This window comes from Microcaecilia unicolor, chromosome 9, assembly GCF_901765095.1.
Source record: "Microcaecilia unicolor chromosome 9, aMicUni1.1, whole genome shotgun sequence".
NCBI lineage: Eukaryota > Metazoa > Chordata > Amphibia > Gymnophiona > Siphonopidae > Microcaecilia > Microcaecilia unicolor.
In genome coordinates, this window is record NC_044039.1 from 149,092,143 (window position 1) to 149,116,073 (window position 23,931).

Consider the following 23,931-nt stretch of genomic DNA (forward strand, 5'->3'; position numbering starts at 1 on the left):
TTGGCAGCTATTTTGGGATTGGAGTTGACACAGGTAAGAGTGACTGCAGATGGAGCCAACCATGGGCAGGAACAATTTGCGGTTGCTCTTACCTGTGCCGGCTCCAATCCCAAAATGGTTGCCACGACATCTATCATCAATCTTGTGAGACTGCCACTGGAAGCTGTGGCAGTCATTTTGACTGAGGACACAATACAATATACATTAACAGTTCTATACCGCAAAAGCCTCGAAGAGTCCAATGAGTTGAACAGTGTAAAGAAGCAGGATATATCCTGGAAATACATCAATTTATACTAAAACGAATAAGCCATCTGGAAATTTTTTTAAATGGATCATAAAAATAAGTTTTAATAGCCCTCTTAAATAAAGTGTAATGTGAGATTTGCCGAATAGATGGTAATAAATTCCACCAGTGCAATGACTGATAGGAAAAAGTTCAAATAAACAAGACTTTGATAGATATATATAGATCAATCACATCTCTTGGGTTTGGGCACTGCAATAAGAGGCAAGAGTTTTTAACTGAAAGGTGTATTAGCTTTCCAGATGTAACGGGGCAAACCCATGCAAAATCAAAAAGGTCATAGAGCAGAGTTTAAACAGTAAGTGTGACTTCACCAGAAGCCAATACAGCTTCTTCAAAAAAGGAGAAGCGGGTAAATACTTGGAGGAACGATAAATTAACCTTGCTACAGTGTTTTGTCTTCGAAGAAGACCCTCACTTAGACCTACATACAGAATCCTATATAATAATTCTCACCTCCAACAGGATGTGCCTGGGACCGTGGCTGCCGGAAGTGGTCTGCTAGGCAGGCACGCACTGACCTCAGTGACATCAGTGACAGACAATTTGGCAATGCAAAACAATCTGAGTGCTGGCCATTAGGACACAGGGTTGATAGGAGAGTTTTAAAAGACTGAAGGAAACGAAAGTGTTAAACTGGAGAAGGGGGGGGGGGGGGGGGGAGTTGTGAATGACTGAAAGACATGCAAATTTGGGACAGGAAAACAATCTCAATGCTGGCCATTAGCACACAGGGTACATAGGAGAGTTTTAAAAGATTGAAGGAACCAAAAGTGTTCGGGGGGGGGGGGGGGGGGGGGGGCAAGTTCTGAATGAATGAAAGAAATGAAAATTTAGGAGAGAAACACAATCTGAATGCCGGGCATTTGTACACATGGTAGATAGGACACTTTTTTTAAAAAAATGAAGGACGTGAAAGTATTACATCTTGGGGGAGGGGTGAGGAGGAAAGCGGTGGGGTATCCGGATACTGGGCGTTAGGGCCACGAGGGTACATAGACTTTTGAAAGCCTTAAGGAACCCAAAGTGTGGGAAGGAGGAGGAAAAGGAGGGTAGGGAACAGGGTGAGGGGCATTAGGAACAGGGGAAGGGGCCCTGCCACACACTCTCTTTCTCACACACACACTGTCACACAGACAATCTCACTCTGTCACACACCCGCACATTCACTCTGGCTCTCTCTCTCAAACATACACACTCCCAGGAAAACCTTGCTAGCGCCCATTTCATTCGATCCAGAAACGGGCCTTTTTCACTAGTATTACAATAATCCAAGTGTGATGAAACTAGAGACTATATCAGTAATCTGTAAACTGACTGATCAAAAAAGGATCTAAGCCAGAGCCGGTGGTGGGTGACGGGGCGGGTGGTTGGGAGGTGGGGATAGTGCTGGGCAGACTTATACGGTCTGTGCCCTGAAAAAGACAGGTACAAATCAAACATAGTAACATAGTAGATGAAGGCAGAAAAAGACCTTCACGGTCCATCTAGTCTGCCCAACAAGATAAACTCATATGTGCTACTTTTTGTGTATACCCTACCTTGATTTGTACCTGTCCTCTTCAGGGCACAGACCGTATAAGTCTGCCCAACACTATCCCTACTTCCCAACCAAGGTAAGGTATACACAAAAAACGACACATGTGAGTTTATCTTGTTGGGCAGACTGGGTGGACCGTGCAGGTCTTTTTCTGCCGTCATCTACTATGTTACTATATGTTACTATGTAATTCTCTTTAATTTTCTCACGACATTAAAGGCTTTCACTGTCAATGATTTGAGGTTCAAATGTTAAGTTCTACTAAAAATGACTCCCAATATATTTAACTATTTTTGTAACTGAAAAAAAAAAGTACATTGAATTGAATCAAAGGTTTCTAAAAAAGGTTTATGAGAATTTACCAATACTAAGAATTTTGTTTTATCATTGTTTAATTTCAATTTGAAAGCATTTGCCCAGCTAGAGATATTAATGCATTCCTCAATTAACTGAGATACAAGATGTAATAATGTATCAAATATTATGGCAATAGTCACATAACCTGTGTATATGTATGTGTTGTAACCCACAGACAGTAATCAAACAGCTAATTGGGCCATCAACAAATTAAAACGTATAGGAGACCCCCGTGGACTCCACTCTGATACCTATGGGAAAATTAGGTTCTTACCTTGGTAATTTTCTTTTAGTCATAGCAGATGAAGCCATTACGTATGGGTTGTGTCCATCAACCAGCAGGGGGAGATAGAGAGCACTCAACTTTTCACAGTGCCTCATGGCCAGCCAGCTCCACTGCCTCTTCAGTATTTGAAGCTTCCAAAGCAGTATGGCAAACCGCAATGGGAATAACATGAACTTTCCTCACAGCGAACGATGGCCCCTTAACAAGGACATGAACTCAAAAAGAGGGAATAAACACATCCTCCTGGAGGGAATAAACTCGTCCTCCTTATTGTATAACTGGAGGGGATACACGCAACCTCCTGGAGGGAATAAACTCATCCTCCTATAAGTGAACATGAATTCTGAAGACTGTTTTCCAACTTTCTCCAAAGGAAGGAACTTCAGGAAACAAGAACAGAACCTGAAACAGATTCACAGCATACAGACAATCATACAGGGAGGGCTCATGGCTTCATCTGCTATGACTAAAGGAAAGAAATTACCAAGGTAGAACCTAATTTTCCCTTCCTTGTCATCAAGCAGATGAAGCCCATTACGTATGGGATGTAACAAGCAATCCCTATATAGGGTGGGAACAGGTCACACTACGCGCTAGCACTTGTGCTCCAAAACGCGCATCCCTCCTAGCAGCCACATCCAGCCTGTAATGGGCAAAAGAGAGCTTAGAAGCCCATGTTGCTGCACTGCATATGTCTTGACGAGAGAGTGCTCCAGTTTCAGCCCAAGAGGAAGAAATCGCTCTGGTAGAATGTGCCTTAAAGGCTACAGGCGGAGACCGGCCGGCAAGCAGATAAGCTGAAAAGATAGCTTCTTTGAGCCAGCGGGCAATAGTGGCTTTAGATGCTGGAGACCCTCTGCGAGGACCTGATAGCAAAACAAACAGATGATCATACATCCTGAAAGAGATAGTAACTCGCAGATACTGCAGCAGAGTCCTGCGCACATCCAACAGGTGCAACTGCCCAAAAGATTCTGGAAACTCCTCCTTATCAAAGGAGGACAAGAAAATAGGCTGGTTTAGGTGAAAAGCTGAAACCACCTTAGGCATGAAGGAAGGCACGGTCCGAACCGTGACCCTGGACTCTGAGAATTGCAGAAATGGATCTCTACAGGACAGCGCCTGGAGCTCTGACACCCGTGTCGCCGAAGTAATGGCCACAAGAAAAACGGCCTTTAGTGTCAAATCTGTCTCCGATACTCGCCGAAGCGGCTCAAAAGGAGAAACCTGTAGGGCCTTCAAAACTAGCCCCAGGTTCCAAGCTGGACAGGGTGCTCGCACGGAAGGCCGGAGCCGAAGCACCCCTCTAAGAAACCGTGCCACATCTGGATGAGCAGCTAAAGACAAGCCTTCAACCTTACCATGAAGGGAGGCCAATGCTGCCACTTGCACCCGCAGGGAATTATAGACCAAGCCTATTTGTACACCATCCTGCAAAAAGTCCAGAATCGGTGAAACAGGAGCCCGCATGGGTGGGATCGCTTTTGAAGCACACCAAGACTCAAACTGGCGCCAAATCCTGGCATAAGCCACAGAAGTGGAACGCTTGCGGGCCTGCAGGAGAGTGGAAATGACTGTGTTTGAATAGCCTTTGTCCCTCAATTGCGCCCTTTCAATCGCCATGCCATAAGATCAAAGCGGCAGGCGTCCTCCATGGCTACCGGGCCCTGTGAAAACAGGTTCGGTACTAGAGGTGAAGGAAGGGGAGCCTCCACTAGCATCTGTCAGAGTTCCGCATACCAAGGCCTCCTGGGCCAATCCGGGGTGATGAGGACCACTTCTCCTGGGTGCAGCCGAATCCGCAGGAGCACGCGCCCTATCAAGGGCCACGGAGGGAACACATATAGTAGGCCCGGAGGCCAGGGCTGAGTCAAGACATCCAACCCTGCAGAGCGAGGATCTCTCCGTCTGCTGAAGAAGCATGGGACTTTGGCATTTGAACTTGTCACCATAAGATCCATCACGGGCTTGCCCCATTTGGCACATATCTGCAGGAATACTTTGTCTGCTAGTTCCCATTCTGCTGGATCGATCTGATGCCTGCTTAGATAATCGGCTTGCATGTTGCTCTGACCTGCAATGTGAGCTGCCGACAGAAACTGAAGATGCAGCTCGGCCCAGTGGCAAATCTGTTCAGCCTGCGCGGCCAGTGCTCGGCACTGAGTGCCGCCTTGTCGATTTATGTAGGCCACTGCTGTCGTGTTGTCCGACATCACTCTGACAGCCAATCCTTCCAGGGTCCCTTGAAAGGCCAGAAGCGCCTGAAACACCGCTTTCAACTCCAGGCGGTTGATGGACCACTCTGACTCCTCGGGTGTCCATAGACCCTGGGCATGCTTCCCCTGGCAATGTGCGCCCCAGCCCTTCAGGCTGGCATCTGTCACTACTAGACACCAATCGGGGAGCGCCAGCAGCATTCCTCACCGCAGCATGCTGTCTGAGAGCCACCACTCCATGCTGAGTCGGGCCGCAGGGAGCCAAGAAAGTCTGCACTGATAATCCTGAGATACTGGAGACCATCGTAGAAGTAGAGAATACTGTAGAGGTCTCAGGTGCGCTCTCACCCAGGGCACCACTTCCAATGTGGCTGTCATCGATCCCAGCAGCTGGAAAATGTCCCAAGCTCGTGGGCGGAGCATCCTCAGGAGCAGACGGACCTGATTCTGAAGACTGCACCACCTTTGCTCGGGTAGGTATACATAGCCCGAGTCTGTGTCGAACCTGGCCCCCAAATATTCTAGAGATTGCGAGGGGGGTCAGGTGACTTTTGGCCATATTGACGACCCAGCCTAGAGATTGAAGTACTGAGACCACTCTGGCTGTAGCTTGATACCTCTCTGTTACAGAGTCTGCTCTGATAAGCCAGTCGTCTAGGTACGGGTGAACCCTGATACCGTCTCGCCTGAGCAAAGCAGCTACTACCACCATTACCTTCGAAAAGGTTCGGGGAGCTGTGGCAAGGCCAAAAGGCAAGGCCCGGAACTGGAAATGTTTTCCCAACACCGCAAACCTCAGAAACTTCTGGTGCGGGGGCCAAATTGGTATGTGCAAATTGGTAAGCTTCTTTCAGGTCTAGAGACGTGAGAAACTCTCCTGGCTGTACCGCAGCAATGATGGAGCGCAGGGTTTCCATGTGGAAATGCCGCACTCTCAGGGACTTGTTTAATTCTTTTAAGTCCAGAATAGGGCGAAAAGACCCACCCTTTTCGCGGCACAAGTAGATGGGAGTATCGGCCGTAGCCGTGTTCGGCGGGGGTACCGGGGATACGGCCCCTAACTGAATTAGACCTTGCAAAGTCTCCTCTACCGCCGCCCGTTTGGCAGTAGAACCGCATCGGGACTCCACAAACACGTCTCTTACTGGGGCGTTGAATTCTATTCTGTAGCCATCTCTGATCAGGTCCAGAACCCACTGATCTGAGGAAATATTGGCCCACTCCTCGGCAAAGACGTCCTCCGATGACAGGAAGCGAGGAGGGGGCCGGCGCACCATCATTGAGAGGGTCGCCCCTGAACTCCAGGCCTAGAGCCGGTGGCTGCGGAACGCTTGTTCGAGCGAAAGGAGTTCCTCTGCTGAAAAATGGGCACGAGAAGTGAACCCAGCAAAGCGCCCCGGGCGGTACCTTCTAGCTTCACGGAAGCGAGGTCTATAAGAGGAGTGGACCGCCTGGCCCTTGGAGGAAGGCCTCGGCCTATCTTCGGGCTAGCGCTGGGGTTTAGGATCTCCCAGGCCTTTAACAATTTTTTTTTTCAACTCCTCACTAAATAGGAGAAGGCCTTGAAAGGGCAACTTCACCAACCTTTGCTTAGAGGCCATGTCCGCTGCCCAATGTCGTAGCCAAATAAGATGGCGAGCCGCCACTGCTACTGCCATTTGTTTAGCCGAAGCTCTGACAATATCATAAAGGGCATCAGCCAAAAAGGACAAGGCCGACTCCAGCCGCGGAGCCACATCCGAGAAGGGCTCCGCTCCATCTCCGGGCTGTTCCACTGCCTGTTGCAACCACGCCAGGCAGGCTTTAGCAGCATAACAACTGCATGCAGACGCCCGAACAGTAAGACCTGCAATTTCAAAGGACCGTTTAAGTGCTGCTTCCAGCCTACGGTCTTGTATATCCTTCAGGGCAACTCCTCCTTCCACAGGGAGGGTAGTTCTCTTTGTCACCGCACTGACTAGGGCATCTACTTTAGGCATTGCAAAGCGAGCAAAATGCTCCTCATGCAGAGGGTATAATTGCCCCATAGCCCTGGAAACTTTCAAAGGTCCCTCGGGGTCAGCCCACTGAGCGGAAATAAGCTCTTGGATGGAGTCATGCAAAGGAAAGGCTGGAGCAGGCTTTTTGGTACTAGCCATCCTAGGATTCACAGAGGAGGCCGTGCCACTGTCAGGCTCTTCAATAGAAAGGACCTGTAGGGCATCTGAAATAAGCGCTGGCAGCTCATCACGGTGGAAAATCCTCACCGCGGAGGGATCATCCAGATCCTGTGGTAATTCTGCACCTGCCTCTGGCTCCTCAGACCACAAAGACCTGCCAGAACTCTCCGAATCCTCACAGCCCGACCATGGAGGGGGGGGGGGGAGGTGCACCACAATCTGAAGGGGAATTAGCCCTTCTACGCTTTTCTTTATGCCAATTATCAGGGAAAATAGCCTCAGCGGGCAGTCCCAGGCCAGAATCCACTGGGGGGGGGGGGGGGGGGGGACAATAGAAGGGGCCTCAGACGACCCTTGAGGGAGAGCTCTTTTCAGCATGTATGCTTTATGCAATAATAACACAAAATCAGGAGAGAAAAACTTGCCCTGGGCACCCAGATCCCGTCCGGGGCTAGCTGCTCCCTAAATAGCCTCAATTCGAGGTTCCCTCCCCCCCCCCCGGTCTCAGGGCTCTCCGTCTCTATGGAGGCCGCGCCATGCGGAGAATTCAAAATGGCGTCCGCTGCCAGCTCTGAGCGGGAAGAATCATCGCTCGCCATGCTCGGGCTGGCTCTTACACCTGTACAGCATGATTTACAGAGAGCCCCGCTGCTGATTTGCGCTTGCCACACCGGGAACAGCGCTTTACATTCTCTGCAGCCATCGCCGAAAACGGCAGGAAAATTCAAAATGGCGGTTTCGCGCCAAAAACGCAACTATCGCAGGCCCACCCTGGAGGAGTTAGAAAACACTCTTACCTCACCGGACCGAGTATCACAGCTCCGGTCCCATAGAAGAATCAAAGGAAAACCTCTGTTCCTTTTTTTTTTTTTTAATGCTGTGAGGAAAGCAGAGGTAATATGAACTCCGGAGGCTCAGATGAGTGGGAAAGGCAGGGAAAGGCAAACCAATGTGCCTGCATCCACTGAGTGGGAAAGGACAGGGAAAAGCAAGCTAATATGTCCACATCCACGGGGGCATGGGTAAGGCAGGGAAAGGGCTAACCTATGTGCCTTCAAAGTGAAGCTGCTATAGCCTCTAACACCCCGGCTAACAACTGGCAAGCCAGGAGCCACCCCCAGGCAGATTTTTGATGGAGCTCGAAGAAGCTGCAGCCACCCTGCTTGGGGAGATAGAGAATACTGAAGAGGCAGTGGAGCTGGCTGGCCATGAGGCACTGTGAAAAGTTGAGTACTCTCTATCACCCCCTGCTGATTGATGGACACAACCCATACGTAATGGCTTCATCTGCTTGATGAGAAGGAATCAAAAGACGGATTCAGATTTCCTTTGACTTTTTCTTTAAAGAAAACTGCAAACCAGTCCAACACAGGGCCAGCGATGCCATACTGTGTTAATAGGTTCAGTGCAACGTTATGGTCAACAACAAGATCAAATGCAGCAGACATATCAAACTGCATAAGGATTCTACGGCCCATACCAATTTCTCACCTGGCCTCCGAATACAGGGATGTTAGCAGTGTCTCAGTACTAAAGTACTTTCTGAATCCTGATAATGGAGGGGGGAAGTGTATTATGCAGTTCAATATAATCTGTCAACTGACTTGCCACTACTCCCTCCGTAACATTGGTAAGACATGGAATAGATGCTATTAATCGATAATTTATAACCTCTGCGGGACTTAATTTGGCATTCTTTGGTATAGGCATGAGGAGAATTTTTCTTGCCTCGATGGCAAAAATAGATGTAATGTAGGCAAACACATAATTCTTAAAGTACAGAGAACTGTAATGTAATACTGAATTAGAACAATGGTCTAGAGCACAGTATGAGAAGGAATACTTTCTCATAAATGACTCAAAGAAAATTTAGGGATTTTGAATATACTCCAATTCCTCTCAGCTATAATCCCTTCCTGTAAACTGGCATTATAGTCTAAAAATTCAGGTTCGCTACTAACATCCTGTTTTAAGAGAGTGTCTAATATTTTTCAATTTAAAAAAAATGAGCAAAGCTGTTGACGGCATCAAGTTAGTAGTTAATAAATGCTGCAATGGAGTTAATAGTTCATTTTCTAAGTGCTACCAATGCGTGAACTAAGGAGACATTAGACCTTACCTGCTAATTTGCTTTCCTTTAGTCCCTCCGGACCGGCCCAGGATTGAACTGATGGGTTGTGCACGCCTTCCAGCAGGTGGAGACTGAGAAACTTCTGACTCGAGCTTTTTGTTTGTTTGTTTTACAACTAAAGAAGTGGCTGCCTCTCCCAAAGGCTAAAACACCTTTCTCCGAAAGGGTTGGCCCTTCCCTGACAACAAAGGAAGATGGGGAGGATAGGGGAAGGGACCTTGGAACCCCCGAGTTTACCACCCTAGAAGCTGGAGAAGAAAAGACCTTTATCTCCTAGCCTCTCAACAAGATTCCCCAGGCACAGAACGTAACAATCCCTTTTTTTAATTTTTTTCCAAGTAGGTAGAGAGAGAGAGAGAGAGAGACTAATGGGCTCACCTCCTGCCTGCTGGAGACTGAGAAAATACTAAGGTTGGGTCACATGGCCAGGGCTCTTATTGGCTCTCTAGAGTCAGATGTTTCTCAGTCTCCACCTGCTGGAAGATGTGCACAACCCATCAGTCCAATCCTAGGCCAGTCTGGAGGGAAGCTAAGGAAAAAGTGTAGTTGTTTTAGTTTTTTTAGTTGTAATTTATAGATTCCTATTAATTTCCTCCATGGGATGGGCAAGAGTGACTGAGGACCTGCCCCAACTTGCTACTAGCCAACTAGGACAGTAAGGTAGGCCTGGGGGGTCAGCGGCCTAACATGTGTGTGGGTCCAGGAGGGAAGCTTCTTATATTTGGGGGGGGGGGGGGGGGGGGCAGCGGCAGCAGCAGAGGGACGGGAGTGGGGGATGTTCCCAGTCAAGAGGTTGTGTCAGTTTCCACTGAAACCAAGCGGTGAATTTTGGCTGTAACTGAAAAAAATTCCCTCACAAAACAAGCGGTTGACGCCCTTTACCTCCAGTACCATAAAAGCATGCAATGCTTGTGGCACACAGCTGCATGTCTGAAGGGGCTGGCCCAGCCCCTTTGGATAACCTGTAGGACAGCAGGGGAGTGTCGCTGGAAGTAAGTTGCTGCCTTTTGTGATTATTCTTCCTCTTCGCCATAAAGGCAGGACTCCAGCTACTACTCCTGAAACAGACTATCATAAAAGAGCCAGATGCGAGATCGGCATGAGCAACTCTTGAGTTCAGAATTACTTTAAGCTCCGGTGGCAGACCTGCCCTGCTTCTTTCTAGGCCATCAACCAGCTCTCCAATATTTGAAGGACCCTTGAGTATGGAGCAGAGTGTGTGTGTTACATGTAAGCTAAAGTAACTCAATGGGATCGGTCCCATTTTTATTGTGATCCGCCTACAGCCTATTTAGGTAAAGCATAACAGAAACATCCATATTAGATTGGATTAATCTGCAAGGAAGACTCAAGGAAAAGCTGAGAGCAGGTGTGCGGTACATGAAAATCCATGATGGTGTCAGTCTCTAAGGAATAAATGGTTTATAAAACGGCAGCCCTAAATCATTTTAAACTGTTGGTGACAAGAATTGCAGCAGAATTCTCAGGAATCTGACAGAAGTTGTGATGTCAGCACTTCTGCTCATCAGTCCTTAAAATAACTAAATTATACCAACAAGCCCACAAAATGCTTCTATCAAGATGATGGAAGAATTCCTTCAGGCCAACAACAGTCCTATGTCACCTCTATTAAAAGATTTATAAACACCTCACGTTCAATTGTCTTTAACCAAGCATCTAGTAAGATTTAGATGAGGGAAGAACTGCAAAACCAAATGCTAGATATCAGGGGCGGCCCGAGGCAATCTGCCGCCTGAGGCAGAGATGAGATTCCACCCCCACCCGGTCTGGCATCTCCCCCTTTCCCTCCTCAACCCTCTTCTTCGCATTTACCTTATATTATTCTTTTCCAAAAGGCAGCAGAGATTCCCATAGGCTGCCCTGCTGATGGCAATGGCTTCTTTGCTCTACTGCATTCCGCCTCTGAGGAAACAGGAAGTTACATCAAGAGGTGGGCCGCAGTAGCAAGAAGAGGACAGGAATCGCTGCTGTCTTTTGGAAATGAAAAAAATAAGGTAAACGTGGGAAGAGGGTTGAGGGGGGAAGGGGAGAGTGACGCCTGAGGCTCCCAACTCAGTTGGCCTAATGGTAGATCCGCCACTAATCGATATCACCCAACATACGGAAGATGGATTTGAGAATGGGGTGATACCAGGTGCCATGTACATACAGCACTCAGCAGCACATGCAAGTCAAATATCTAAACTTCCTTGCCAGAGTCCAAGATGTGTCTACATCAAACCCCCCAGATTTTCTTGTGAGGAAATTTTTTTTTAATCATCTATATAAACTTCATGTAATTAGATCCTCTTTGAGCTTGTCGGGATTCTGAATAATTGCACAAGCGACCTTAATTCCTCTACTTGATTACTGCAATTCATTATATTGCAATATTAACAAACAGCAAATGTATCACCCTCAACTTTTACAAAATACGGCTGCTCATTTGATATATGGCCTAGGAAAATTTAGTGCAGTCAGTCTTCTCTTAATAGATCTGCATTGGTTAAGAGTGGAATCCTGTATTCAGTTTATTGCTTGTCATATGCACAAAACGTGTTTATGGTATGAACTCGGTCATGGTAGGTCAATTAATACCTCCTTTAGGTTAAAGAGGACAGTTGAGAAGTTCAAAATAATTTGACACCTGACATTCTTTCAATAACAGAAATAAAACTGAAATCTATCCGGGAACATTCTTTTTCGTTTCAGGGCCCTAAAATATGGAATAGTACACAAGTATCTTTAAGATTGAAATCTAACTATAGTCTTTTTCATAAAGTTCTAAAAACCTATTTGTTCACCTTGTGAAATCATACTTCAAAGTTCTATTAAGATTTGAATTATATATTATATCTAGATAGGATATTTAATCTTATTGTAAACCATTTTGAAAATATATAAAAGTGGTACAGAAGAACTGGAATAAAACAAAATTGATTATAAATATAAAATAATTAGAATTACGCTCATATTATGAGACTGACTAGAACTCATCTACTATCATGAACATAATCATTGCACAAATTATAAGTGTCCAAATGTGTCAAAAAAGTGTTCAAATAAAGTAATCAGACAGTTCATATACAGTCACTGAACAATTATGTTACTCCAAAACATTTCAAAAATTGTACTTAGCATAGCATCTAGACCATGTTTCACAACTTTTTCAGGGAGACCACCACCAACTCAATGATCTTAAAAATATCACGGTACTTTTAATTCAAACATTTCAGTCTATCAGAAACTTCTTTCACAGTGAGCACAATTCTAAATATTTTATGGGGAACTTTGGTCTTACCTGATGATTTTCTTTCCATTAGTACATCCCATTATTCCAGAACCTATGGAACCTATGGGATAGTTGTAGTTGTGTCCATCAACCAGCAGGTGTAGATAGAGAACTGAAAACAGAGCTGAGACATCTCTCTCTCTCTCTCTCTCATGGCATCCAGGCCAGCTCCTCTGGATTTACATAGACAAGCAGTAGAACTTACAGACTTCCAAATGGCTCAAAGTCAAACTTTAGTCGGACTTACCACTGCCCGCTGCTCCCCCAAGCTTACAGTTTCCACAAGTCTTACCACAGATGAGACAGAATCAGGAAAGAGCCCCAGGAAAGAGGTGAGAGATGAAGTGAGGAAAGAAGTAAGTTTGCGGGGCATCACAGACAGGGATCTGAAGACCTCCACATATGATTCTGAAGACTCAAGCCACCCGCAAAGCTCAACTGGGGATCAGCTGACCAACTAGACCTGGAGCAAATCATCCAGAACCAGAGGCTGAAAAGTGTGTCCATCTACCTGCTGAAGATAGAAAATACTGAGGAGCTGGACTGGATGCCGAGAGAGAGAGAGAGAGATGTCTCAGCTCAGTTTGCAGTTCTCTATCTCCACCTGCTGGTTGATGGACACAACTATCCCACAGATTCTGGAATAGTGGGAAGCTAAGTAATGGAAATTTGGATTGTCTTATGGATATATGGGTTAACTCATGTTTCACACCTGAGGTGGTTGGCCCAGCTGTCCATTTGGCCAATTCAATCATGTGCAAAAATCTGCAACATTCACTGGCTTTTAGCTTAGTCCACTTATCCATAGGTAAATACTGATGTCCTGATGTACTAGGTTCAGAAAAACCACAAATCAGCAAAATTCAGTATTAGCCCACTTCTCCATAAGAGTATCCTTTTATGATTTGTGAGATTTGTTGTGGACGTGCTTTTTTTGTTTGTTTTCGCTTATTCTTGAGAGTCTAAGATATGACACACAATTATTGTATAGTGAGGATCACCTAATCTGTGGAAGTACTTTCAAGCAGAATTGTACAAGAAATGGAACCCTTGGAGAAGACAACCAAATATCCTCCCACAGGACAGAATGCTAACAATCCTTTTCAACATACAGTAGGATAGTAATTTTATGAAGGCATTTTCAGGCATATATCACAGTATACATATATAAAATCTCATAAAATTACTCCATGCATAAGATGTATGCACAATGACCAAAACATATGGATTTTCATGCAACCCTGGGGTAGGCATGTTCTGGGACAACTCACTCTTTATGCATGTACTTTGCACCTGTCTTTGAGCATGCATAAAATGTTTGCAGCTACACTTTAGGCATGATTTAGTGCAGATATTTTATTGCCTTCTTGCCCTCTCAGTCTAGGTAACCCATTATAAAGTTACCTCTGTAATATCAACTACACAAAGCAATACAAGGAGCTTCACACATGTGGATGACCTATGTCACTGTTAATGTATAGACTTACATGTGCACTGTGCAAGCTCTCAGCAGCTGATACAACAAATAACTGTCTTTGTACCAACCAGAGAACCAAGACACAGGCAACAACAGCCTTTCATTTACGCTTGCTAGAAGCACAGCACAAACTAATCACTACCTGGGATTGAATCTTACTGGCTTAATCATCTACTACTACTTAGCATTTCTATAGCACTGCTAGGGTTACGCAGCGCTGTACAATTTTAAACAAGGGGAAGGACAGTCCCTGCTCAAGAGAGCTTATAATCTAAAGGTAATAAACTATGTAGTCAGTGTAGGTATCATGAATGGGGAAGGTGGTTAGGCGCCAAAAGCAAGGGAGAAGAGATGGGCTTTGAGTAAGGACTTGAAAATGGGCAACCTCAACTATTTGGATGCGACAATAGAACTAACACTTTCCTTGAGAAACAAGTCAGATGCTGAAGAGATTTATTTTACATAGACATCATATGAAAAATACCAGTGCCAACCAGGATGCTCTGTGGGGCAGCACTTTACAAAACCAAAACCAGAACACTGCATTAATGATTTTATGGTGAGAATACTAAAAGGAAACTTTAAGACAACCCAGGAATGTAAGACCTTTGAAGTCAGAATGATTAAATTTTTTGACACCCACCAGACAGGACTTAACTAAGATCTGAGTTTTCTAGCCCATTATAAACCATAACATTCTACTGCTTTGTCACACCCTCTTATCACCATGCATATCTCCCTGTCCCTCATCCACCCAGCTCTCCCTGTCTTTCACCTAACCCACCCCACCTTCATCCCGAGAACTGTCAATGGAATGCTTTGATGTTTCACTTATATATATACTGTTATTTATCAGCATTTGCTTATTTCTGATCTGATGAAGAAGGGTTACCTTCAAAAGCTAATCAAAAAATGTATTAAGTTAGTCCAATAAAAAAGGTTATCATCTTATTTTCTTTTCTATGTTTTATTTCTATTGATTACCTTTAAAAGTGGACTAACATGGCTACCATATCTCTCTACTCAAAAGCACAGAGAGAAGACAAAAAGGGAAAGTCAACATCCACATCCTCCTCCTTCAAAATCCAGTCACCTCAAAGTCAATCCTGCTATCTAATAAACATGACTGTTGCATACTTCCAAGGAAAAGAAATTTCCAAAGACAACCTACTAATAGTCCAAATTCCAATAATTTAGAACATTTTTATCTTTATCCCATCTTATTGTGCACCCCTTAAATCCACCCTCCCTTGCCCCCCTCAACAACTGTACAGAGCTCTATAGCGGCCAACCGAGTTTCGGATTCAGCACCGAAAGCGGACCGAAATCCAGGTTCAGGTTGAAAATGCCTGTGCATTTTTGGCTGAAACCCGAAACTCACTCCTCTCCCCTCACTTTCCCCTTGGCTTCAATAGCAAAATGTCTGCCGGGACCTCCTGTGGCAGTCTGGTGAGGCTACCTCGGGAAGTCTCGGCAGCCACTGCAAACAGAACAGCGGCATGGGGCAAGAATAAGTGAGGTTCGTTCCCTGCCCCCAAAGACTCCATTAGACCACCAGGCCTTCCTAAGGTAGAGCCTACCGGGGGAGGGGGGACAACTCAGTTCGTGAGGGGAACTTTTTTTTAGTCTGGTGTGGGGGAGGGGAAGAGTTTAATTTACAGTTTCGATTTGTGCTGAAACCGAGTGGCCAATTTCAGTTGCAGATTTGATTTCAGCAGAAACTGAAGATCCTGGGTTTGGGTTGGGCTCTGGAGCTCTACTCCAGTTTAGTTTGGGAGTAACTGCTAGAGTTAAGTATGAATGCAGAACTGAATTTTCAATCCATGTGTGTACTTTTCCTCTTCCTCTGTCCACAGAAGAAGGTTCAAAGTACCATGGAACCTGTCTATATATGCAAATTTTCAAAGAAAACCGTCATGACTATTGTCTTTGAAAAGTGTTTAGAATCCATGGGTACTGCTATGAACCAAGGTAGTCTACTAAAAAACACTCCATTTGAGGTTAACAGGCCTTCTCACATTTGCTTTGAATACATGCATAACTTACATCAGTTTTCAAATGAAAAATATGCACACAGTCTTTCTTTGAAAATGATCCCACAGAAAGTACCCAAACATATTTACACCTGCTGTTTTGTAAGCATACAATTCCCGGTTAATATATATGCATGCATGATGCATTTGATTTTATGAAATGTCTGTGTAAAAGTATAAGTGCATTATCCAGTGTTTGGCCATTTTTCAAAGGAGGAGGAAGTTGTTTTTTTTTACAGAAAGGGCAGCCTGTGGTATAGTATTGCAAGAAGCTGCAGATGTATGTGGAAAGAAACTTGGCCATATGGTCATTGTTTTGCTAGTCTGTGTACATAGGAACGTCCCATGGTTCTATGCTGACTACTCGTTTGGCCCCACCTCTAAGATCATCATCTAAGTTTCCAGGTCTGTTTCAGTGTGTCTAGTTATATGTAGTGTTTATCACAAACTTGTTTGTTCCTTGTCAGCTGTCTTATCTAAAGTCTCAAGAATGATAAGTACCCATTTTTGACCAAAGGCATTTCTGCATGTACAGAAATAGGATAATTTTATAATAGTCTGTTATTTCTGTAAGCTTCTGCCTAACATTATGATCGACTTCTGTTGAAATCATATTTTTGTCCTGTTTTGGGCACACTGGCCCTATTATGATTCTATTTCTTTGCTATGCGAATGGTTCCTTTTTGTGAGATTTTTTGTTTTTCAATTCTAACTATCATGACAATCTTGAATTATAAAGCAAAAACAAAGAAGTTATATTTCAAAATTATGTGTTTATAATTTATGTCATTCCTCATCTTGAACTTTCCTGGGAAAGGAAGGTTAAAAAAAAAACCTCATTTGATATGGTTAAAGGAGGCTCTTCCACTGAAGTGCATTCTATGGTTTGTTTGCTATGTGAAGGAGGAGATCACTGCAATGAAAAGAATCCTCATTTCTGCACTATTCTGAAAAAACAGCATCTGATCAGGACTACGAGAAAAGTAACCCTTAAGCAAATTTAATCGCATCTCACATTCTGACATCATTTTCACTTTGCTGCATAAATTGTCCAGATTTCGATTGTTTTCTGTTTCTTTTTCATTTCATTACGCTGTAGTCTTCTTAATCCTTGAAGAAATCAAGGCCACAGCCTTTGAGCATGTAAAATACAAAAATGGCTCTTTTCAGCCACCCAACTCACACCTTGCACATGTGTATGGCAAAACTTGGCATTTTCCAGGGACCTAGACCTTCTCATGTTTATGCTGCAGGCTATTAATATGATCTAGGGGCATCAAATTGCTGTTAATGTGATCATCCCTGAGAAAAGTTGCATTATTCTGCATTTATTCTTCTAAGATTCTCTGTACCTTGGTTAAGGTTCAGCTGCACTGTCATGAATAAGTCTTATAAAGAATCATATTTCTGTGGTTAATAGATCAGGGCTTTTGCTCAATGGACTATCCCAAATGTAATTAAATAAAACTGATACCGGTATTCGTGTCTGCCATGCCACGGCAAAAGGGAATGGTCCAGTTTCTGGATTGTATACATTCATTAGACCCATATTCAGGAAGTTGTAAGAGAAGTGAATACTGCGGAAAGGATTTAATCTCAGACCTTTAAGCTTTCAGTACTACTACATAAATTTTTCAGAAAAAGCAAACCAGTTATCAAATCAAGTGGTTTTCTTACCTGCTGTAAAAGGCATTTTGTATGGGTAGGTGCTGTGATCTGTGTGAATGTTGCTAATCCTGCCACTTGGCAGATGCACAACTCCGCAAAGGCTGTAACTGTTCACCCCTGCATCTTCTCCAAAACAGTGCCGGGAATTACACCAGGGAAAGTGCTGCAAAGGAGTACCTGATGGCAGGGAGCTCTGTGAAACCAAAAGACCATCATAGTTGACTGGCTCAGTAAACTCCCCCCCATTAGGGTACACTGAACAGGGAGAGTAGCCATTATACTGTAATCCACTTTGGCCATAAGAAACACAAAACCCATCCAGTGTGGTTAAGCCTAAAGATCCATGAAGGCAGGTACAATCTGGAGGACTGCCTGCCACAGGTACGTGATGAAACTGCTGCACTGGGAAGGAAGGCTGATGGAACTCTTGCTTGGGAGTTGGAGATTTCTCGCCTGGTCTTCCATATTCAGGCTTCATTGCAGCTTGTCCTCCCATTAACAAAGGTAGTCTATGATAAAGAGAATCTGAATTGTCATGGTAGTTCGAGAAGGTTTCAGTTTGGATGCTCTCAGATTTACTCGAGATTCTCAGGGAATCTTGATGCTCCACTTTCCGAAAAGCATCATCTGGATCCCCTTGCCAGTTATGCTGATCTTTCACTTTTCCATTTAACATTTCCTTTTTTAATTTAACACAGGTCTTCCTGTTTGATTTGGCCCACTTTAGTCTCGATTTAGAGCAATGCTGATCAGATTTGTTATCACCATCCGATTTGCTCCTTCGCTTAAATGGATGGCCTCTCTCATTGGTCAACCTCAAAAATGCAGCAGCATTAAGACTGGCTAATCTCTTTGGGGCTGGATTATAGGTGATTCCACTATCATCCCTCTCTCTGCCTTCTGCAAATATATCATCTATTGACCGGTCAGAATTAATACACTTTTGACTCAATTCATTCTGGCTCTTTTTTCCAAGTAATTTGAGTTCTATCTTTTCCAATGAGGACCAATTTCTAGTAGGTTTATGTTGTAGGCTTTTAGAGCTAGAATATCTGCTGACTTTGACAGAATGTCTATGGTAACGTTTAGAAGATAACCCATTGTCCTCCCTCTCAAACAGTAAGTTGTTCACAGCCTCTGCATTGAGAGATGCAAGTCTACGCTTTCTAGGTTCCGGAGGGTTAGCGTTGTGTTCCATCCCTGAACAAGTGTTTGGACAGTTTTTCCCAACTAAATTGTTCCTGCTTATATTAGTTACAGACTGAGCATCTTCTGTAAAACAAGCAGTATTCAAGTCATTCAGCCAGCAGGGGATGCCCTGCTGTGGACAATTTTGACTTTGCTTTGACAGTGATCCTGCTACATCCTCCAGTCTGGTAAGAAGCACTTTACACGTTTTTTCTTTCATGGATGGAGCTAGGCGTTTCCTTAGTGGGTAGGATTTTCTCATTTTCATACCAGGAAATCTAGCCTGGGCAGTTTGTTCCTTGATGGTATCCTGCCCACTGCATTCTGCCTCAACACTCTCCATCCTCCTACTGTCTATCCTTGGTGACAGGCTAGTTAGCAGAAGCAGTAGGATAATTTACTGGGAAAAGTTGCTTTTCCAGGCATAGGTCACAATTATCTGGTTGCAATTCTAGAAAAAAAACAGAAACAAATATTAACCCTATGTTACCTGATTTCAGTCTATTACATCAGTCAATATTAGAACATGAAGTTATATAGTGTGCTGCTTCATAACCATCTCTGATTTCTACGCTGACATGCAGAAACCCTCCCTTGTTTGTATACAGCTTTCCTCTGACATTATGTGAGTTTTTGCTACCAAATATCAACTGGTTTCTTCACTGCACATGTGCTAACAACACACTAGTATTACAAAAGACAAATCATGAAGCTGATGAGAAAATCATGACAAAACATGCCACACAGACAAGACAAAATCTACCTTTCTACACCAAAACCTACACAAAAGTTCTATACACAAAGTCAACACAGTCACTGAACAGTCACATTAAGCAGATCTTTATCTTCTGCAGTATTAACATTGTATAATTTAAGTCTCAATAAAAGTAAATCACATATTTAGGATCATAATGAACAAATCAAGTAATAACAAAACACCACAAATCCTTTAGCTTCTAGATAAAGGAGGTGGATATAGTATTGACGTCATCTTATACATAAAGCTATGGAGCTGGTTAGAATAAAAAACGATCGCTGTCTATCAGTTTTCATAGGAGCCAAGCTCTATGGGTGCCAATGGGAGCTGAGCACCCCCCACTATTGAAATGTTGGCATCTATGTTAGGCAGTTAGAAGAAGCCTAAACTCTTCTATATGATAATCTTGGGGGGGGGGGGGGGGGGGGGGGGGAGGAGGGAAAACCCTAGGTATTCTTCAGAAATTCCTCAATAGAGAGAAAAAAATTCTTTCCTGAACTTCAGATATAGTCATCTGCTCAGAATCACCAATTAGTATATCCACCAATATCTTTTGCCCCTTAAAAACTTGGCCAATTTACTTTCAAAATTTAGAGGTGATTATGCCTACTTCTGCTTAGAAAATATTCTATATATTCTACTAAAAACCTCTTCCTTTGAAGGTAGTAAAATGGTTATCTGTAGGAGGCGCTCTCTGAAGACAACAGTCCAGTCACAAATATGAATCACACTATCCTGTCACTATCTAGAATTAAACCATACTTTTTAATCTTTGCATTGTTTGTCATGCGCCTATTAACAGAGGGAGCAATGTGAATTGATGCTTGCGGTAGCGGATTAATAGAGTGAAGTAATCTGATCCCATGGGGTTAACTAGTGGGACTGAACACCACCTGTTTTATTAGCTGAAAATTACATTGGATGTATCATGGTTAAGTGGCACGCCAGTTAGACGGTGTGGAGAGAAAATTCAGTGGCTAGATGCTGTGACTTACCCTTTTTACGAGCTCTAGAATACTTGTTTTTGTAGTGATTTTCATTGTAAAAAAATATTTTTTTTAGATGTTGAAAAATGATTGATCAAACTGAGGATGGTGTAAATAAGCACCATAAATATAAAAAAAAAAACAATAAAAAGACAAAATAGTACATAGTTATAAAGAACATGATCAATTCCGGTACAGAAGGTAAATGGGACTTGATATACCGCCTTTCTGAGGTTTTTGCAACTACATTCAAAGTGGTTTACATATATTCAGGTACTTATTTTGTACCAGGAGCAATGCAGGGTTAAGTGACTTGCCCAGAGTCACAAGGAGCTGCAGTGGGAATCAAACTCAGTTCCCCAGGATCAAAGTCCACTGCACTAACCACTAGGCTACTCCTCCACTCAGCAAATATACAATCAGGGACTTAGAAATAGGCATGAGAAGCCCTACGTCTGAAGACAACATATCTGTGTGTCTCTAATGAAGGATGCAATCATGTTTAGAATTTAGCTCAATTTTTTGGGGTTTCAGAAACAGAAGTTCTGGGTAAGTAATGAGTTAACCACAGCTTGGAAATTAAAAATAAATAAAAACCTTAAAGCAGCCTATTGGTAAAACACGGATCTTCACCGAGTACAGATTCTGAAGATGTTTGTGAAAGTCAATGCTATATTGTTTGAAAACTTTCTAGTTAAAGTTTAGTAGTATTTTAGTGGATCCACATTTCACATATTATATAGGGCTTTTTCCCCCCAGAGATTAGTGATTACATATGACAGCTGAATTAAAGCTACAGAAGTAGTTCTGAGGTCTCAATTTCCTTTTTATTTTTGTCTATTGACTATTTTTTTACGTGTTTGTGGGATGACTGAAATTCTTGTGCTCCTGAGTGGAGTGGCTTTGTAACCATCCCGATAGTACCAACAAGAAGATGATTTCAAGAGCTTTCCAGAAAAATGTTATTATTTTACTGTTATACTGAGCATACGTCTGGAAAATGAAATTTGAAATAGGGGGCAGGGGACGATTGTTTTTTTAGATTTGTAAGAGAAAAAGAAGTATAACGTGATATTTTGTCTGACTCAAGGGGTGAAGAGGAAGTATATACAGAAGTTGATGAGAAAAAAGCAGAATTGCCTAAGAAATATTTTTGTTCACTGTTCAAAAAGCAAACACAAATAAGAATAGAAGTGAGGTAGAGCTCAAACAATTTCCAGAAGAGTGTGTTTGTGAGGAGCTAGCTAAACTACACAAAACAATGGGGATGGATGGGATACATCCAAGGGTACTGAAGGAACTTAAGTATTCTGGTTGCTCTGCTCTGACCTTTCAATGCTCTCTCTTTCTTTGTTTATATATTTATTATTATTTTTTAAAAACAGTCTCAGAGGACTGGAGAAGGGCAGATATTGTCCCTCTCCACAAAAAGAAAGGAGCTGGCTGGGAACTAAAGGCTGATTTATCTGAACTCTGTGGTTAGTAAATTAATGGAAACACTGCCAAAAGGGGATAGTGCAATTTCTGGAATCCAATGAATTGCAGAATACCCAAGGAAGCATGCTTTTACTAGGTCTTAGCAGACAAATCTGATTAACTTCCTTGACTGGATTACCAGAAATTTGGAATGAGGGAGAGCGCTAGATGTGCTGTACTTTAGATTCAGTCCCATACAGACAAACTCAGCACTCTTGACATGGGTCCTAAAGTGAATGACTGGGTTAAAAACTGGTTAAATGGGAGGCAACAAAAGATAATGGTAAATGCCATTCATTCAGAGGAAAACTTCTGAAAACACAGTTATTTGTGGCATCATTTTTCTAAGATTTTGACCATTTTATATCTTGCAAGCTGTTACTTTTTTTGTTATTAGAGTTTAGGAATGGAGAAATCAATTTTTTTTGTCTTATGCATTGTATAAGCCTATTATGTATGTTTTCTGGAAACCACCCAGGTTTTAGGTGGATTTATAAGTTTTAAAAATAACTAAATAAGAATGTTAGCAGTAGTGTTACAGGATCAGTCCTTGGTCCAGTTTTTAACATTTTTGTGAACGATATTGATGAAGAGTTGTTGGGTAAGGTTTACCTTGGAGGAGTGGCCTAGTGGTTAGGGTGGTGGACTTTGGTCCTGGGGAACTGAGTTCGATTCCCAGCACAGGCAGCTCCTTGTGACTCTGGGCAAGTCACTTAACCCTCCATTGCCCCATGTAAGCCGCATTGAGCCTGCCATGAGTGGGAAAGCGCGGGGTACAAATGTAACAAAAAAAAAAAATCTGTAATAGGGTATTCACTCAGGAGGTAACATAAGAATGGACATAACAAAAGCTGAAAATGGTCTAGAATTTGTCAGCTTTGATTTAATGCTAATAAATAATTAAATAAATATGCAGCGGCATGCATTTGGGCTGTAAAAACTCAAAAGAGATGTATGGTATAAAAGGAGCAGAGGTGAAGCGAAACCGAAACTGCTACTGAAACAGTCTGAACACTTTTGGCCGAAACCGAGACTGCAGAAGAAACTTATCACCTGGTTTTGGCCAAAGCTGAAACCAAAAACTTGATTATGTGAATGTGAATGAATAAGAACCACTGGAGATTGTCAGAGAATGCAGTCAGCAGCCCTTTGCTAAACTCACAGATTATTACCTTAAAGAAGGCTAAAAGAGAATACAAAGAAAAACTTGCCATGGAGACAAAAACTAATAGGAACACCTTTTTTCAGGTACATCAGAAGCAGAAAGCCTGTGAAGGAATCTGTGGAACCATTAGATCATGAAGGAGCAAAAGCGGCACTCAGGGAGGACAAGGCCATATCAGAGAGATTGAATGCATTCTTTGTTTCAGCCTTTCGGAAGAAGATGTAAGAGATCTATCTACCTGTACCAGAAATGGTTTTCAAGGGGGATGATGTGGAGGAACAAAGAAATCTCGGTGAACCTGGAAGATGTACCGACCCAAATCGACAAGTCAAACATCTGGACCAGACAGCATACAGCCCAGGGTACTGAAAGAACTCAAAAATGAAACTGCTGATCTGTTAGTGATCTGTAGCCTGTCATTAAAAGCATCCATAGTATCTGAAGATTGGAGGGTGGCCAATGTAACAACGATTTTTAACAAGGGTTCCAGGGGTAATCCAGGAAATTACAGACCGGTAAGCCTGATTTCAGTGCCAGGGAAAATAGTGGAAACTATTATAAAGAATAAAATTACGGAACACATACACAAACATGGTTTCTAATGGGACAGACACAGCATGGGTTCAGACAAGGGAAGTCTTGCCTCACCAATTTGCTTCATTTCTTTGAAAGTGTAAATAAACATGTGGATAAAGGTGAGTCAGTTGATGTAGTGTACTCAGACTTTCAGAAAGCTTTTGACAAAAGCTCCTCATGAGAGACTCCTGAGAAGATTAAAAAGTCAAAGGACGGTGCTGAAGGGATCTATACGGGGACCGATGCTATTTAATATATTTATAAAATGATCTGGAAAACAGAATGACGGGTGAGGTGATTAAATTTGCAGGAAGACC

The 23,931-nt window shown here is 43.2% G+C and overlaps 1 protein-coding gene across 2 annotated transcripts in view; it reads right to left on the bottom strand.

Annotated features, from left to right (window-relative positions):
* BAHD1 (bromo adjacent homology domain containing 1) overlaps positions 1 to 23,931 on the bottom strand; it is a 331,169-nt gene that overhangs the window by 42,063 nt on the left and 265,175 nt on the right. For both annotated transcript variants that reach the window (XM_030214275.1, XM_030214274.1), the window contains exon 2: positions 17,476 to 19,105. In XM_030214275.1, the coding sequence (XP_030070135.1) occupies positions 17,476 to 18,997 (1,522 nt within the window). In that variant the 5' untranslated portion in view covers positions 18,998 to 19,105. The remainder of the gene's footprint in view (positions 1 to 17,475; positions 19,106 to 23,931) is intronic.